Source organism: Protopterus annectens, chromosome 8.part0 (assembly GCF_019279795.1).
Source record: "Protopterus annectens isolate FY-2018-M chromosome 8.part0, PAN1.0, whole genome shotgun sequence".
Lineage (NCBI taxonomy): Eukaryota > Metazoa > Chordata > Ceratodontiformes > Protopteridae > Protopterus > Protopterus annectens.
The window spans coordinates 1,144,479,395-1,144,496,870 of NC_056741.1; the positions used below are offsets into that span (position 1 = coordinate 1,144,479,395).

General features: G+C 41.6%; 1 protein-coding gene across 1 annotated transcript in view; it reads right to left on the reverse strand.

Moving 5' to 3' along the window:
• YWHAG (tyrosine 3-monooxygenase/tryptophan 5-monooxygenase activation protein gamma) overlaps positions 1–16,296 on the reverse strand; it is a 205,977-nt gene extending 189,681 nt beyond the window's left edge. The window contains exon 1 of the mRNA XM_044080657.1: positions 16,074–16,296. Coding sequence (XP_043936592.1) covers positions 16,074–16,160 — 87 coding nt within the window. The 5' untranslated portion in view covers positions 16,161–16,296. The remainder of the gene's footprint in view (positions 1–16,073) is intronic.
• Positions 16,297–17,476: the final 1,180 nt, after the last annotated feature.

Here is a 17,476-nt window from a genome sequence, read left to right on the forward strand (position 1 = left end):
CTATTTGGAGCACTTACATTCAGTAAGAGAAGACAGAGCACTAGTCAGAACATTGTAGTTTGGCCCACAGCTTCATTCTCATCTTCTGTAGTTCACAAGCCTTAACCCAGTGCTCCCAGTACTATTTTGAAACTTTTGGTTTACTGAAATTCGATTACAGACTCAGCAAGTACCACTAACTACATTTCTAATCACTCACCCCAAATTTTAGAAAATCTACATATTCTGCTTTAATTTTGTACAATTCACAGCAGGCAGCAACACTTTACAGGACACTAAACAGTACCACATAAATCAAAACAAAAGCTTTGCAGTCTTAAACGAACACCATTCAATAGGACAAAATCTGAAGTCTGTTCACACACTGTCAGGCAAAAAAATAAACTCTTTTCTGTAACTAAGTGGTCTGCAGAAATGAACTGTAAAGCAAAACAAAAATCCAACTTTGTGGTGCAGCTGCAACTCTGGAGTAAAACGAGGCACTAAGATGTGCAAGCACCATGCCAGTTACTTTATTTTAGCTTTAATTTTTTTTAGCTCATCAGCTAGAACTGGACAAGCTAACAAACTGCAACTAAGAACCCATAAAAAAAAAAAAAAAAAAAAAAAAAAAAAACAACCACAAAAAAAAAAAAAAAAAAGTGTTCTCTGCCAAGGAGACATGCCCACTTTCCCCCCTTACATTAGACAAAGCACACTGCCAGGGAGGTTACAGTTATTCCAAGGGAAACGAAAGATCACTATTAAACTGCATCCATTTAGGTAGAACTACTACACAAATTTCAATTGCTGATCTGTACCACAATCTGGTCAAACAAATCCCTTCAGTCATTTCCTTAACTAGAGCTCCAAGTGAACAAGTAATCATACTTTAGATTAAAATCTAAAATCTACAATGTTGGCAGAAAGGAGTGGCAGAGAAAGGAATGACAAGAAGTCTATTCAGTTTTGGTTAGGGGGTTGTAGAAGCTTCATGTTCAGGGCAGTTTCTGTAAATGCAGTGTTAGCACTCCTGACCATGCACAACTTGCCCATTCAATCCCCTGAGAAGACAGTCTTACAGCCCACGTATTCAGACTGGGATCCAACACAAGGAGCAGAATGCAGTGCCGTTTGAAGTGCATTGCATGTTTTCCTACACTGAAACTGCATCACCCCAAGGGAGTCTTAAGGGCAGGTATTCCACTTCCATAGGCACTCAATAGCTTGCTCTCTTAGGATTACCTGGGAATTCCTAATTTCCTTTAAACACACCCAACCCCAGAAGGGCAAGCAGTCAGCATTTCTGGACATGCTCACTACACCTCACCCAGGCATTACCTTCTCATTCTCACCCCCGACAGATGCTTGGTTCAAGGGAGTATGGCATTTAATGCAGCACCTCATGTTGACACTCCTAGCAACCCCCTTGAGTACAGCTGGCACGTGTGGCAACTGTTAGGGTCAAAAAGGAAAAACTGTGAGCACCTGCCTTATAGGTTTTGCTTTTTCAATTCAGTTACCAGACTGAATTATGAAACCAGAGGGGGCTCGCACAAGAGCTGCTCATTTACAAAATCATGCACAGTCTAATACTGTTTTTTTTCTCCATCTATAATTCTGATGGACCCACTTCTTGTCCATGTACAGATGGAGAGAACACAGTATGCCAAAATTTGTGTACTATACATGCCACCATTGTGAATTACCACCAGCTATGGAAATGTGGACTTTCCAATGTCAGACCTTGCCACCAGATACGACTGACCAGAAGTTAAAAAAAAAAAAAAATCCCTGTACCCAGTCTAAGCAAACTACCCCCCCTCCACACACAAAAGTAGGCAACACTGATCCCCCTTTCTTCCACTATAAAGTAAGACAAACTAGGAACGTGGAACAATGCATCCACAGTTGATGCAGAGCAGGCAGGTCCTCCACATTACAAAAAAAAAAAAAAACCACTTCCATTGAAGTAATTTTCCACTGTTCCCGGTCAACATCTTAGTACCACATTAATGGAGCCATACTAAAGACATACTAAGCACATGGTTAAAATAGGTGTTGTGGCAGTCTTTAATCATTCATTCTTTAACAGGCACTGTTAAAACTCTCAGACTGTGTACCACCAAGTCAATGCTCAAAGTGACAGGTGGCCTTTCAAATTTTAAATTTGAAAGAAACCATGCTTTCTAAATTTGCAAACAATTCTACATGTCAGCTATTGCAGTTTGCTCCACTTCCCCTGCAGAAACATATACAGATTTCTAATCTATTTGACTTCAGTGACAACACAAACTCATTAAATGTTGAAAAACATTAAACTGGCTTTGAAGTGAAAAGCTTTAACAAACAAAATGTATACCACTGTGAAATGAACTTCAGGAATTTACACTTTTCCAAAAAAGCTACCAAAAACTTGCATCTTTTGAAGCACAAGTGCAATATTAATGCATGACGCCCAATTAAGCGACGTAGATATGCTTGCTTTAAAAAATTCTACATGCATTAAAGCTGCATCTGAAAAGATGAACCAAAACAAAATGCAAGTGCAAATCAAACATTCAGGATGTAAACACTAATAGATGCTGCTCCAATGTTAAAGTTTCCCAAAGGCAAACTAGTGAGTGAACACCGTACATGTTCAACTTCTCTGTTCTAGTCATTTAGAATGAGGGATTCACAGTCTTAATGCTGCTGCCCACCAAGAGATCCAAAAATCATTTATTCTTATTCTGAGAGATGCAGACACTAGGAATACAAAAGACAAGAGGAATCTAGAAAGAGAAGGGAGGCCTAGGCGCACAGACATATGCACTTGCAGTTGAGCTGTACTTCAGGCATCAGTAAGTGCTACAGGAACCAAGGCTTATAGAACAGGCTAGATATCTACTCGGAATTTTTCTTGGGGTCAAAATGCACTGGAACCATTCTTAAATTCTAGTCTTCAAACCAAGTCTGACGACTGGATGTTCATGCTGTAGACTCAAAATGTCAAGGTTTTATAAAAATGTTTTCCTCAATGTTCAATCCATGCATTCAAACCTGGACCCAACATAAACATGGTTTTAGAGTTACTACCATCTCTCTGGCAGTGGTTAGTGTCTCCCCACACCCAGTCTCTTTTATGCCCCCCACCCACACATTTTCCTAGAACTTTTTACTTCTCATGCAATTAGTGTATACAGAGGATATCCTTGATGACATGGTCTCATACAGGACTTTCTCCTGAAGTTCATAGCCATGGGGGTCCAAGCCTGATATTTAAATCAGTATTGGCATCATCTCTCATTTACAGAGAGAAACCCACATAACCCAAATGATCAACAACTTAAAAATAATCACCCACGTGTTGACAAATCAAAACCTTGATGGGATTCCTTCCATTTCTCCAAGAGGAACCTGAACTTTGAATTTTCACAGTAAGCCTGCAGATAACACAGCAAGCTGCAATGCTAAATTCAGGGAGCTGGGAGAGTACCCACAAAGGCCTCACCTCACTGAGGAGCTTCAAAGCAAGACTACTAAATCAAGGGACTTGTGTGGCTGGGGAAACTGAATAAAACAGTAAGCAAGGAGGGAAAGGTAAGGGCTAAAAAGGTATACCCTAGAAATTCAGGGTTAGACAACTAGTATATGGGAGAAGCTTTATCTTGGGGAGTGCAAGGAATAAGTGCATTGTGCATGAGATGAGGAGATTATGCTGCAAGTTACTAGGAAACTTGCAATGTAAAAGCACCATGATTCTACACTTATGGCCAAGAAAAGCGTTCACCATTCCCACTCAACACAAACATTATGCACAAACATACAACAGTTCCACCTTAGTGTGCAAGTGGTGCCCACACTCCATGGTACCAAATACATGGTATCACTTAACAGCACTTGTGTCTACACTGGGAAAGACTCCCAACAGCACTGAAAAAAGCAGAGGAAAATAAAATCTTGCACATCACATTTATACACAACCCAATAACATTTATATAAAATTCACGATCATTTCAACAGCTGCTGTCCAACAGTGAATATTTGTAGTTGAAATTATAAAATTCCAACAAATATGAAAGCTGCAGGGTTATGCAATCACATTTTTCACCACTCAATCTGCACCTTGCGTGACCTTTGTCAGGTGTGTGCTTAAGACTACAATCTTGACACCCCTGGAAACATGTACTCCACTGTACACATGGGTTTGACACAAGTGTCGAACACGTTGCTTTAGTAAAAGTGACAGAAAATCCAAATTTGGCAAGTCGCAAATCAGAGTCTGTGTGAATAAAGGCTCGATTTCTCAGAAATCGACCCCACCCCCACAAACACCACCACATCTCAGAAACGGCCTGCCCACTTGTACAAGGCACACACAGTAAGGAAGAAGTCAATCCATTTGCCCTCCAGAAACTGATGCTAAAAATGGATAGCATCCAAACACATGGAAGGCAAACACGGCAGAAGATTCTAGTTTACTTGAGCAAGGCTGGAAACTGCATCCTTCAAATACCAGCAAAAATGCATGGTGGAAAATTCCAAGTTATTCAACCTATCAAGCATGGAAGCTGCTGAATATAAGCAAATATATTTGCATTTGAAAGCTGCATGTGCACCACACCCTCCAGTTCCAAAATCTCAGCACTCAAAAGTCAAGATACAATAATCCACACACGAAGTGTTGTCAAGGAAAGTTTGTACAACCCATCTGGCCAAACAAACTGCTATGTGTAGAAGAAATCTGTGCTCCTGTTGCAATAATGTTACCTTCTCTTACTCAAGAAAACAGTCAACCGCTATATTTATCATAAGCGATACAAGCAGTGTCTTTCGGCTCTTCCCAGTTAAGGGTCGCTACAGCAGAACTCCAGTCCGCTCATGACTGGCAGTGGATTTTTACTGTGCAGAGTTGCCAGCCTGACGCCCAACCTTCAAGGAAGGCACACCCATTCACACGCACCTACCTACATGTCTTTATCACTTGATCGTGTGGAGGACATGCATACTCTACACAGACTGTGCGCCAGCCAAGAATTGAATGGGAGAACCTCTTGCTGTGAGGCGACAATGCTAACCACTGCACTACAGCGGATTTAAAGGAGGAAATTTGATTTGGTTTTCATGTGCATAGTGAACACGAGCAAGTGTGACAAACTTACTATTTTTTTCTCAAGTTACTTTTGCAAACTTTTTTTTTTTTTTTTTTTTTTTTTTAAAAAAGCAGTTAATGTGGGAGCACTAAACTGGCACAGAAACAGAGGCCATCTCACATTAGCTCATTTATTTGATGCTGCTATATCCAGAAGGCTGCAGATAACAGTTCAAGGAATTATTCTGGGCAATAGCATCTCAAAAGGAGGAGGAGAAAAAATACAGGAGTTTAATTGCCAGGGCCTCAAACAGCATGTGTGAGGACTACAGAAGTGGCTGTGCCAGGTATGGGAAAAAGGTACAAAAGGAAAGCTACTGGTTGAATGCAGAAGCCCATGAAGTCAAAAGAAAGGCATGCAGAAGAGTGGGAGACAGAAAAGAGACTAGTCTAAGAAAGAATACTAATTGACTAACAAGAGACCAAAACAGGAGGTGCAGTAGCAAAGAGCAAGTCAGAGGCTACCAGCTTTTAGAAAGTGACTCAGTAAATGGCACAAAGAAACCATCAGGTTACAAGACAGACAGAAGAGTAAGGTTAGCCCGACTGCCTTCATAAGAGATGCCAAACACCCTTCTCACCAGTTCACAGAACAAAGGCAGATGAAAGGGAGTACTCCCAGCAGCTCCAGAATGAAAACCCCCACAGAAGCTGCACTGCCCAAGACAGGCTACAATGAGAGAAGCCCACAACAGAAACACCAAGGAAAATAAAAATCAGGGAAAACAGCAGACTTGGATGAAGTCACAACAGATATGGTAAAATACTTTGATGAAATAGTATACAGAGGAATAAACTCCTACCATACCTTGTGTGAAAGTTCTGGAGAGGGTGACAAACAATTATGCAGAGTAGAAATATGGGAGATGAGCAGTTCAGATTGCAGTGAGACAATACTTGAAGCCAACGAGGAACAGTCCAGCCTGGCACTCCTAGACTTGGAGAAAGCATATGCCAGTGTACCAAGAAAGTTAATTTGGTAATGCTGAAGCTAGAAAGTAAGGTGCACAAAACAATGGGGCAACATGTACGGTACAAAAATTTGAGCAGTAAAGACAGCAGTTGAAGCTAGAGGTGATGAAGTGCCTCAGACGTAGGATGCACCCTGCGAGACAGATTAAGAAGGACAAGAGCAGAAGCCATAGTTCTAATTGCATAAAAAGTCAGAATAGAATGATGGTTCAGGCACACGTGCAGAAGACAGTATGGAACAGACTAGAGGAAATGAGGGCATCCAGCAAAGAGGCTAATGGATTGCTAGAACACCTGTGGCAGTCAAACACAAGTGTCAAGGGAAGAAGAATCACAGGAGAGAGAAATACATGGCTTGAACAAAGAGGCAGAAAAACATTTGAGATACGAGAGGCATTTGGGCCAAGAAAGCAAAGTAACAATGTTAACTGGGAAGCACGAGGGACAAAGATGGGCAATGGAAAAGGACAAAATGGAAGGGACCGAGAGGAATGTTAGGTGGCAAGCAGCTTAATTCAACAATATCCCACATTTCTGATGACAAAAACAGTCAATCGTTTTGACGAACCCAACACATCTGCCCAGTTTACCATCAGCAAAGGAAAACTGCAACCTTTCTACTGGTGTAAAAAAGGAAAGCTGCCTTTTGCTAGCACAGGAATACAGAAAATGTATACTTCATATGTTACCATTTTACGTACATAAATTACTATATAAAACCACCCCGACAGCCAAAATGCAGTGCAGTTCAGATACACTCCACAAGAACTAGCAGCAACTTAACCACAAGAACTAGCAGCAACTTAACCACAAGAACTAGCAGCAACTTAACCACAAGAACTAGCAGCAACTTAACCACAAGAACTAGCAGCAACTTAACCACAAGAACTAGCAGCAACTTAACCACAAGAACTAGCAGCAACTTAACCACAAGAACTAGCAGCAACTTAACCACAAGAACTAGCAGCAACTTAACCACAAGAACTAGCAGCAACTTAACCAATCACCACACACACACTGTGCAGAAGATGCTGGTTTGAAAGGGGGCAGCATAAGATTCACCTGCATGAAATGCACATTCCAAGAGAAACTAGATCAGAGGGATCAAAAAGTTGCACACAATCACCTTGCACATCTCTAAAGAGACCACTGAATCAGCATGGAAGACACAGCAAAGCCCGACATGGCTGCTGGATGTAACGGAGTAAATTGAGACTGGAGTTGAAAACCCAAGCCAAATGCTTCACAAAAGCTGAAATGGGAGCAAAGGGGATCCAAGCCTTTGCTCATAGCTCCTTGTGGAGCATCAGGGGCACACACCACTCATGTTAAGATCCCACACCACCAGGGGAAGCAGTTAGGTAGCATCATAAAACTGCCCCAATGGCTGCGATAAGGCAAGAGCCAAATGGACTGAACAGCTCTCACCTGGTGAGATGGTGTATTTTCAGTGCCACTGTCCATCCAGGGAATCACACGTGGTTTGGAGGGCACCGGCTAACCTTTCTATGGCCTAAGATATTAACTACCAGAAATCAACTGTTATATGGTCCAACCCCAAAAGCCCCATGACCTATACAGAAAATATGGAACAGACAGAAGTCAAGCCCTGTTCTCCCTTACCCATTAATGTACTACACAGCTCATCTAGATTACCATCTTATCCTAAAAGAAAATTAAGGTATGAAATGGTTGTTTGCTTGGACAAAGGCTGAACCCTGGCGTACATGGTTAGTGACACATCTTTTGGAAGAAATATAAGTTAAGGTCAGGGGACTGCCCTCAGTTCCACATGTCAATCTGTCCACTGTTGGAGAATGACAGGAGCTGGGAGAGGTTATATGACAAGTGTGGGATGCTGCCGAATGCCTTTACAAAAAGTCTACATATGCAGTATGCACCATTCTGCCCTCATCCTTTGCTTCAGTACCCTTTTCAAAGATGTTGACCATATATAGGCAAGAACTGCCCCTGGCAAATCCGTAATTTGGATTGTGTAGCAAGTTACCCGTATTCTTAAATATTAATTCCACTATACTCTCCATGGCTTTACAGATTAGACTAGTCTGGGCCATTTTGTCTGCAATTACCATGGTCCGTAGAAGCCTCACCTTTGTACACCTGCAAATATTTAATAGCTTCTCTGAGAGTTCAGAAGCCATGCCAAGGCTGACCAGCAGGCAAGAAATAGGTAGTCTGCTGTAAGTTATGCCACTAACATTCGGAATACGAACTAAATTCAACCACTTTCTTAAATATGAATGTAATCTCATGGACTCCAAGGTCATCTGCTGTAAACATTCTAAAGCAGACAAAATAGCTTGACCAGTCCATGTACCCGGTTACCATACAAACTAATGAAAAATTAAAAAAGCTGGGAAAAAAATTAAACGTTGGCTGGTTGCAATAAGAAATGACAGTCAAATAGAGCTTAGTTCTCTATACAGCATGCACAGTGCACCCTCCCCCAAACTAGAGAGCTTAGCAGAATCTCAAGTCTAATGCTACATGAAAATATTGAAGTTAAAATGTTCGGGGTCATTGGACTGTAATGCGGGAATCTGGAGAGCTGTAGTCACTGGTAACCGGCCAGAGTAAGACAGTCTCATCCCCAACTTTATGCAGGCATGGTTTGTATGCTGGCTGAACTGGAATGCAAAAGTAAACAATGATGTGAAGTCTGCAACTACCAGTACTCAAGTCACATTCTATGCAGGATGATACTTGTGCCCCCCCCCCCCAATAGAAAATTAAACCTGAAAGATGTTGCAACTCCAAATAGGCAACCTAATTCAACTACATTCTAAAGTAAAGGTCAAAAGCAGCCACAGCAACTAGTACAGATTACCAAAGAATTACAGTAAACCACATGAAGTCAAATACACCAAAGTCACCCAACTGCAGCACATCACAAAACATCAATGGATGACAAGCTAACCAAGTGTTGTGCCAGCATTTATTTGCTCCCAACATGTAAAAGGTACGTCTGAGCGGAAGGTGCTCTTAAGGTTAAGTGCAACAGCAGCTAAAAAGGATAACCAGTTTTATTTCTGGGAAAGTGTACTAGGATTCCTCTGGTAGAAATAAGGGAATTCCCTCCACTGTTAACAAGTCTAAAATTAAACAAAAGGTAAGCATCCTAAAAACAGGCCACAGAAACAAGCAAATTTTGCTTTCTATAATGGAAGCAAATATGAGAAAGTAAAAAGTTAAACACTAGCAAAAGATAAGAGCTTACCAAGACATCAAAACAGATTGCAGCTGTACGTTAACTGGCGGGGGAGGAGTCTGCTAATAAATGCAAAAAGTGATCAAGGGAAGGGCTCTGCTAACAGGTAACAAAAGTGCACTCGTCAGGAGCAAGAGATATTGATAATCATTTTAACATGTAGAAAGGAACAATGACTACCATAAAACTGCACAGCGAGTCAGTACATACATCTATACCCCAGTAATGCATACTGTTCTTAGCAGAAAAGGTCCCACTAAAGCATTAGGACGGATTAAAGGAAAGGGGGGGGGGTCCAGCCATGCTTCTGTTAGGAAGTCTTTTTTGCACTAAAGTAAATTCTCAGAGAGGAACATGAAATGACATACTACAGGATGACCTGCAAGGCTGACAAAACTCTGCAGTACTTCTTAAAAGATGTTTACACAGGTTAAAGCAAAGTGAAGCAACTACTCAGCGTGGTCAGAAAAATGAAGCCCCCAAAGTGTCCATAACATTCACCAGGACAGCCTGGTCAGGGAGGGAGGAATACGAGATGCAGATTAAAAAATGAACAGCAGGAAACAGTGTGCATTCAGACAGTGAAGTCTGCAACCAGCCCTCAAGTGACTGATGCTTTAGTGAAACAGAATACATGGGATTAGTGCAAACAATTACTCTGAAAGGTAGATGTGGTCAATTGTACCTTTGACCTCTCAAAGGTAAACTGTAGTTTAGCACTAAACCTGAAGATTACAGACCTTTTGTGCTGAAGTCTGTGTCTCCAAATATTCTAGAGCATGGAAAAATTAAGACACTGAACTTGAAACATTGAGCCCAACTTCAGAAATGGGAAATTGTGTGTGCAATGCCTCAGAAGTTGGTGAGAGCATGAAAATACAGTGAACAGATAATGGTCATGCTGCAATGCAGCATTAACTTATTTTATTAGTAAAATGAAGGCTCCTCTCCCACAAAAATCTTACCAATTTGTAACACCGCACATTTAGCTTTTATACCAAAGCACTGCCTTACTAAACTTGAAGTATATATAAACTAACATTTTAATATTAAGCCAGACTATTGGGGGGGTGGGTACAGCATGACACGATAAAAGGTACACAACGTTCATCCAAAAAACATCTACCCCCTCTACTGCAATGACTTCATAAAGCACTACACAGACATCCGCCCACTGCTGCTACGGAGGCAGAGGCAGGGCACATGCTACAATATCACGATGCAGCGAACTGACACCCACCCACTTAAGCTGTGGGGGCATAGCACACAATTTCCTGATGTGCTGCACAAACATGCAACTAATTCTGCATTAGAGAAACAGCACCTACAGCCTTCAATGCTGTTAAGAATATCCACCCATAGTTTCACTGTGCAGCAGATAAATTGCTGCTTACTTGCATTTGTTAGCCAGGAAAGTCATATGAACCCAACAGTTTATGCATTTCATAGGGACATACAGTACATTAAAGCATAGGGAGTATCCAATGAGAAAGCACATTTAGCACCAAGAGTGTCCACAAGCCTCGTTTCCAATACACTGTAGTGTCGGCCATTTATGCTTCTTAATCAAAACAAGGTGAAGGGCATCTTCCATCAGGAACCAAACAAAGAAAAAAGGTGCACAAGTGAAAGGAAACTTACCCAGCAGTAATAAAATGAACACAGGAACAAAACGAAAGTGCTTCCACAATGATACATAGTCTGTCTTGATTTATGTACCAACAGAATAAAGCCATTAAAAAAATGTTTTGGAAAAGCCTGCGGGGAGCATTTATGTGATATAGTTGACATGAGTACTGGTGAAGGACCACATACAACAATAGTGAAATAATTTACTCAATCCAAGGCGGAGAAAAAAAAAAATGATATCAGGAAGGTTGAACAGAGGTCTTACAAGAGCTATTGAATACCAGCCCCCACCCCCCAAGCTACCACAACTTGCAGTAAATGAAGACACCACCAAGAGCAACATTGAAAGACAAGATCAGCTAGAGGTACACTTACCATTCCTGCAATTTTCAAGTGTATTGTCACCCTCTCAGCAAAACATATTTTGACATTTAAGGGCTACGACAACCTGTGTGCGCAACCTCTCCAAAAGTAAAAAGCATATCTGGCCCTCAGTTAAGTAACCCTATGCTGGACAAAACTAAGGTGTCTAAAGGCTTTTATCTAATATTAGAGTAAACTCAGGACAGGCTCATCTGACATAACAGTAAAACCTACAATTGCTCTGGATAGAAGAGAAGAAAAACACACAGGCCACCAAGTATGAAAAAAATAATTTGGGTGCTGGCAAACAACTCTTAAGTAAAGAATGGAACAAGTGAACAGACAAATGCATCAGACATTAACTGAGAATTCAGGACAGAGGGAACCTACCTTCCCATGCACAAAGCACCATCTGAACTGTGTCTTTCTCCCTAAGCTTGAAATCATACCACGGGATGTCAAGTCCCCTTACACAAATGCAAGTATCTGGAAACACTGCTAAACCTGAAAAAGCAGATACCACAGGAAGTTACCCTGCTGAAAGAAAGAGCCATGAATGCCACAGACATTACCAGGTCATCTTGACATAACAGCTCAGCCATTGTATATAGAGTTAGCACATGTTCAGTTCTCCATTTGTCTACCCGAACTCCACCCAGCAAGTCACTTGATAAAATAAAAGTCGCAGAATGCAAATCAAACACGCATAGTGGGTAGAGCCTTTCAGGCTCTACAGAGCATGACAAGGGAAAGTGTGGTTGTACAAGCAAAACTACTACAATCCGTAAATGTGGCACATTAAAGCAGAGTAGTTTATACATGGTACAAAGTTATAAACGAAGCATCTGCTTGCGATTTCACAGGATTAAAGTCCAGCAATAAAAAGGATTCCAATATCAAGCAATACAGGAAAAAGCACAGGAATTAACTACAGCGCATGTGTATGTATAGTTATACATGGAAACAATTTTAGTTGCTGGGACAGAGACAACTAAGCACCACCAAGCAGTACAGAACATTGAAGGAAAAAACTCTTCCCCAAAAAATAGGATGCAACATGTCCTAATTTTCTAGTAAAAAAGGGAGGACTGTTCGAGCGGGCAGGTGCCAGGGTGGAAAAATGTTCTCCCAACTGCTAATCTGAAACTTGCTAGGAACGTTATGTCATTTGATCTTAAGCGGTAGATGGAAGCTTTCACTGGAGCTTTACAGATAGTGGTGGGGCATTTTCTTTGGATGAAGATATAAGAAAAAGGAAGCCATGGGAGATAACCAAAAAGTGGTTATGCAAAAGGGTCCTGGCTGACTGCCCGCAGGCATGGTTTAGTTCAAGGACAGGACATGAGCAGCAAGTGTGGAATTACAGCTTGCCCACTTCACCACGTTGTCTCCTTTAGCAAGATATCACACACCTGAAAGATGAGGTACAGTTGCAACCTGAAATGAAAATACTTCAAGGCTATGCACTTGAGGGTGGGTCCTGGGAAACCACACAAGCCAACATAAAGCCTGACATACTAGCTAGTAATAACCCATGTGCATGGAAAGTGTGTTCTGTCAAGAGAAATACAAGTCTGACATACACCGGCATGGGAGCATAACCACGGGTGGAAGTGTGTCTCACCGTAATCAGAAGCAATGTACAAGTAAGTGGCTGAAGACCACATAGTAAATTTACAAAAATGGCGAGAAGTCAGAGTCCAACGTTGACAAGACTCCTAATGTTAGCATCATGCACAGCTAAAGTTAAGGATGACACTACATTACAATAAAAATCTAGAAGACAACAGGAAATCATGGGAGACTACAGACAAGACTCTAGGGTGGAAGCAGATATGTGCAGTTATGTGCTTTACCTGTTGACCACCTAGCTACAAGATGGGCCTCAGGCCTGTGCAGTGATGCAAGCTGCAGCACCAAAGTAATTTAGCAAGTAGGCAACCACCTGACCCCAGTTTGGATATGATCTAGTTACATGGGACACAATAAAAACACGGTAATAATCCTGAACACAAGAAAGCAAAATCCAGGGCAGTAAAGCCACCAACAAAAAGTATGCAAGATGCTTAGATGCGTGTACACAGTGAAAAAATGCCAAAGAAATAACCAGCAAAAAATTAAGGCACTCCTATGGCTCCATTCTTAAAGGTGTTAGCAATTACATGGGAGCACATTCTATTAGCACCCTTAAGTACCTTTGCTGGCTTTGGGAAAAAAAAAAAAAACACTTATGGCTATAAAGAATTTGCACGAACATGCAATGAAATTCTCTTATGTGGCACTACATAACACTACTGGTTTGTCCCACTTTAAGCAGCACCAGAGGGAAATGCCCAAGGATGGCATTGAACAATTAGGGGAGGGGACAAAAGAAACAGGAAAAAGCCCAAGAAAGCAAGGTCCAGTGGAGAGAGGCTTTACTGCTGCAATGCAGACAGGACTGAGGCCAGCTAGTTCCAATGGGTGATAGAGACAGCTATCAAGCAAATGACAAAAGCAAAGTGGGCGTTTCCAAGGCCACATGACTACCTTCTGCACAGAGAGCCATGCTGCTTCTAACAAGAACCTTGATTTTACCACACTCATATCAGTGAGGCTATACATTATTGGGGAAGCCTTATTTTAGCAAAGTAAAAATACTGCGCGCACACAAGAAACAGATTTAAAAAAATCATGTACCACTTCCAATGGTAAAGCAAGTGAAGCAGTACTGCCACATGGGTGATACTTAAAAGCTCAAAGAGACACTGCTGCGAGACACTGCTGCTTAGACATTCAATTTATGATTTGAATTTATACTACATACAATTAACATTCCTACAATTTCGTTAAGCAGCAGAGGGCAAACTGTACAGCTGACCTAAAACTTAACTGGTGCTCCCCATGAACCTGCAATAATGTAGTTTTTGGAAGAGCAATGGAAGTGGGGTGAGGTGAGCTTGTCTCAAGGTAACCATTATTTAACATGTATTCCTTCTCCTGCAAGGGCATCAGTAATACCCGAAATCTGTACAGAAACAGTTGTGAACTAGCTTAATCTTAATTTTACAATTCGACTCCCCAGCGCTAAAACCTAACAGATCTCAGAAAACGGATGGCTTCCCAGCTACACAATGACTTAACGCTCTCATGTGGATGAACGTGATGCTGCAAACAGATGCACACACTGCATACAATACAAAATCACTGCATACACTTTTACACGACCCCCCAGCTTACAAAAACGTTTCCCACGCACTAAGGGGAAATTAAACCCTACGATGGCATATTAAAGTCATCATTAAATTGTCAAGATTTTACGAAATTGCCAGACGGACAAGGAAAAAAAAAAAACACACCCACAAAGTGAACTGATCTGGTCCTTAAAGTGGACAGACTTGACAAAGATACCACTGTATTGGACATCACAAGCCAGTACACCATGTCCAGTGCTTGACAGAAGTGGGCTGACCAACGATGCAATAGTTACAGTAAAGACAAGCAGTACTGCACGCGGGCACACTGCGACACTACCACAAAGAAATTTAACATTTTAACAGGCAACACCATATAGAAAATGTGTATGAGCAGGGCATCGACGCGGACCAAATATGCTAAAAACGCAGAAAAAAAGGCTACACATAAATGTGAAAAAAAATGGTTGTACATAATATAGGTGCCGTTCGCTCCCAACCCACAGAGTCCAGCCTCTCTCTGCAATATGACAAATACAGCAGAACGTTCCAGAACGGACAGCCCTACCTCTTAACGACTTTTTTCTCCGCGACACACTACTGATAATTAATATTAACTATTATGTAAAATCACAAACAAAAATCACAACAATGCAGTCTCTGTATTCACAGCACACAGACATTGCCTTCACTTAGCAACCATGATGAAACACAGAACACAGTTCCGACACGGGGGGGTAATGTCCCCCCCAAAAAAATACTCAAAGAGGGGTCTTATAATAGTATGTGAGCCTGAGCCTTTATCACCTTCGCCTACTATCCCTCCCGCTTCCCAACACTGAAAGAGCAAGTAAAACACTTTCCCCGCTATAACGGTTCCTAATCCTGACATATGCAAGCATGACTAAAGGAGCACAAAGCTGCCGGTACATGAAGGCGATCACCGTTACTGCTCTCAACATTTACACACGTTAAGCATGCGTAAACCTCCGGGATAGAGCTTTTGAAAGCTTACGCTTCTTCCCCGTTAAAGAATAGAACATTGAACAAACAAAATACGTTATTCGGGTTAAACCGTTGAGCTCGAAGCCGGGAGGCACCGCCCCAACATCGAGGCGAGGGAGACTGCATTCAGGCGGAAAGCACAGTAATGCCCCCCCCCCCCCCCCAAACACACCACCATACTACAAAATAGCTTATGTATTACAGATGTACATCATTACTTTCACACCCACGTATGCCCCCAATCTACAGGATGACTAAGAGAAACACCTCGCTCCCATTTTTAATCACACCTTCAACAGATAGAATACGATCTCACTCCAATTAAGGTATTTGAATAAAATTAAAAATACTTGCACGTAAGGCCCCAGCAATATATCGGCAATGCGATACAAGTCAAATTTTAAAGCCACATTAAATTACAACAACTGTGCCCACATGCCACTATTTTCACCCTGGCATACATTCCGGCGCTAACAGGCTGGCGTGATTGACAAAATACCCGGAAACACAAAATAAATTGCTCTATATTATCCCATACAATACGGATACATTAGGGCGTTGAGATCTTTAAAGAGAATAAGTAACTCACCGATTTCATAGCAGATGCCATATCGTCATATCTCTCCGCTTGTTCGGCTAACCTTGCCTTCTGCACAAGTTGCTCGCGATCTACCATTTTTAACTAAAATATATATTTTTTAAAAATGACTAAGTTAGAAACACTGCGCAAGGTGTAAGGTGGCGTGCTTACGATCTATTCACCGCAGCTGTTCCCTGCCGTCTGCGTGTGCTGAAAGGAGACCCCCTTACACTTCCATGTGCTGACGTCACCACTCTTATCTAGTCACAAGCCTGGCGATGTGACGTCATCGTCCTTAAAAGGGAACCCCGGATTTCCTGCATGGAAACAAGGTAGCGAATCATGGGTATAGTTCCTCGCGCGAAGAGCAGTGAAGCTCGCCGCCTTGCAATACATAACGAATAGTCATTATCTTCCACAACGGTCTTGTCAGCAGCGAGGGAAACGCCTCTTTTGCAGAACTACATTTCCCAGAGATAGGGAGTGGCACAAAAGAAAGGAAATGAACCGCAGGAGCAGTACAGTTCTTTGTACTCTGGCAATGCCAGCTTGTGTATCCTTTTGGGGATGGGCTCCACGAGGATAAATCATGCCTCACAAATGTTCCAGAATTTGTGAGACAGCCTTGATTTTGACTCCGTTTTTAGCTCTGTCCCCTTAATCCCTTCTAAAACTTGTGGTCATGGGAGAAAAGGTGGTGAATTACACTATAAATAAACATAGTAGAATTGTATACCTGTGTTACTTCAAAACATGTACATTATTCCACATTTTATTTATTTTATTTATTTGCAGTTGATTTACCAGGATAGTCCATTGGGCCAAAAAGAACCCGTTTTCAATGGAGTCCTGGGGAGAAAAGCTCCAAAAACAGACAAACTAGGTACATACAAAAGACTGCTACTAATAATTATACAAAACTAATACAAAATTATACAAAACTAAGTTCCAAAAACAGACAAACTAGGTACTTACAAAAGACTGCTAATAATAATTATACAAAACTAAAGGATGCATATTGTTCCACATTCTCTTAGTTTGTCAGTATCTCAAGTTAATCATACTAGTATTTTAAAATAATCCCTATTTATTTCTGGATTTGTCATTAATTCGTTGGGAGTCATAGTTTAAAAATTTCCTTACATACATGGCCTAGGCTACTGGTCATACTTTTCGTCTGCCTAATGGGGGTGGGTAGGAGGGAATGTACTTGACTTGTTGTTTTTCTTTCGGCTTTTCCTAGTTAGAAGTCGCCCAGTGGAACTCCGGTCTGCTAATGATTGGCAGTCGATTTTTAAGGTGCCAGCCCAATGCTCAACCTTCAACAAAGGCACGCCCATTCTCACATGCCTTTCGAACGCCACTCGACTGTGGGGAGGACATGCAGACTCCACACAGAAGGCGATCCAGCC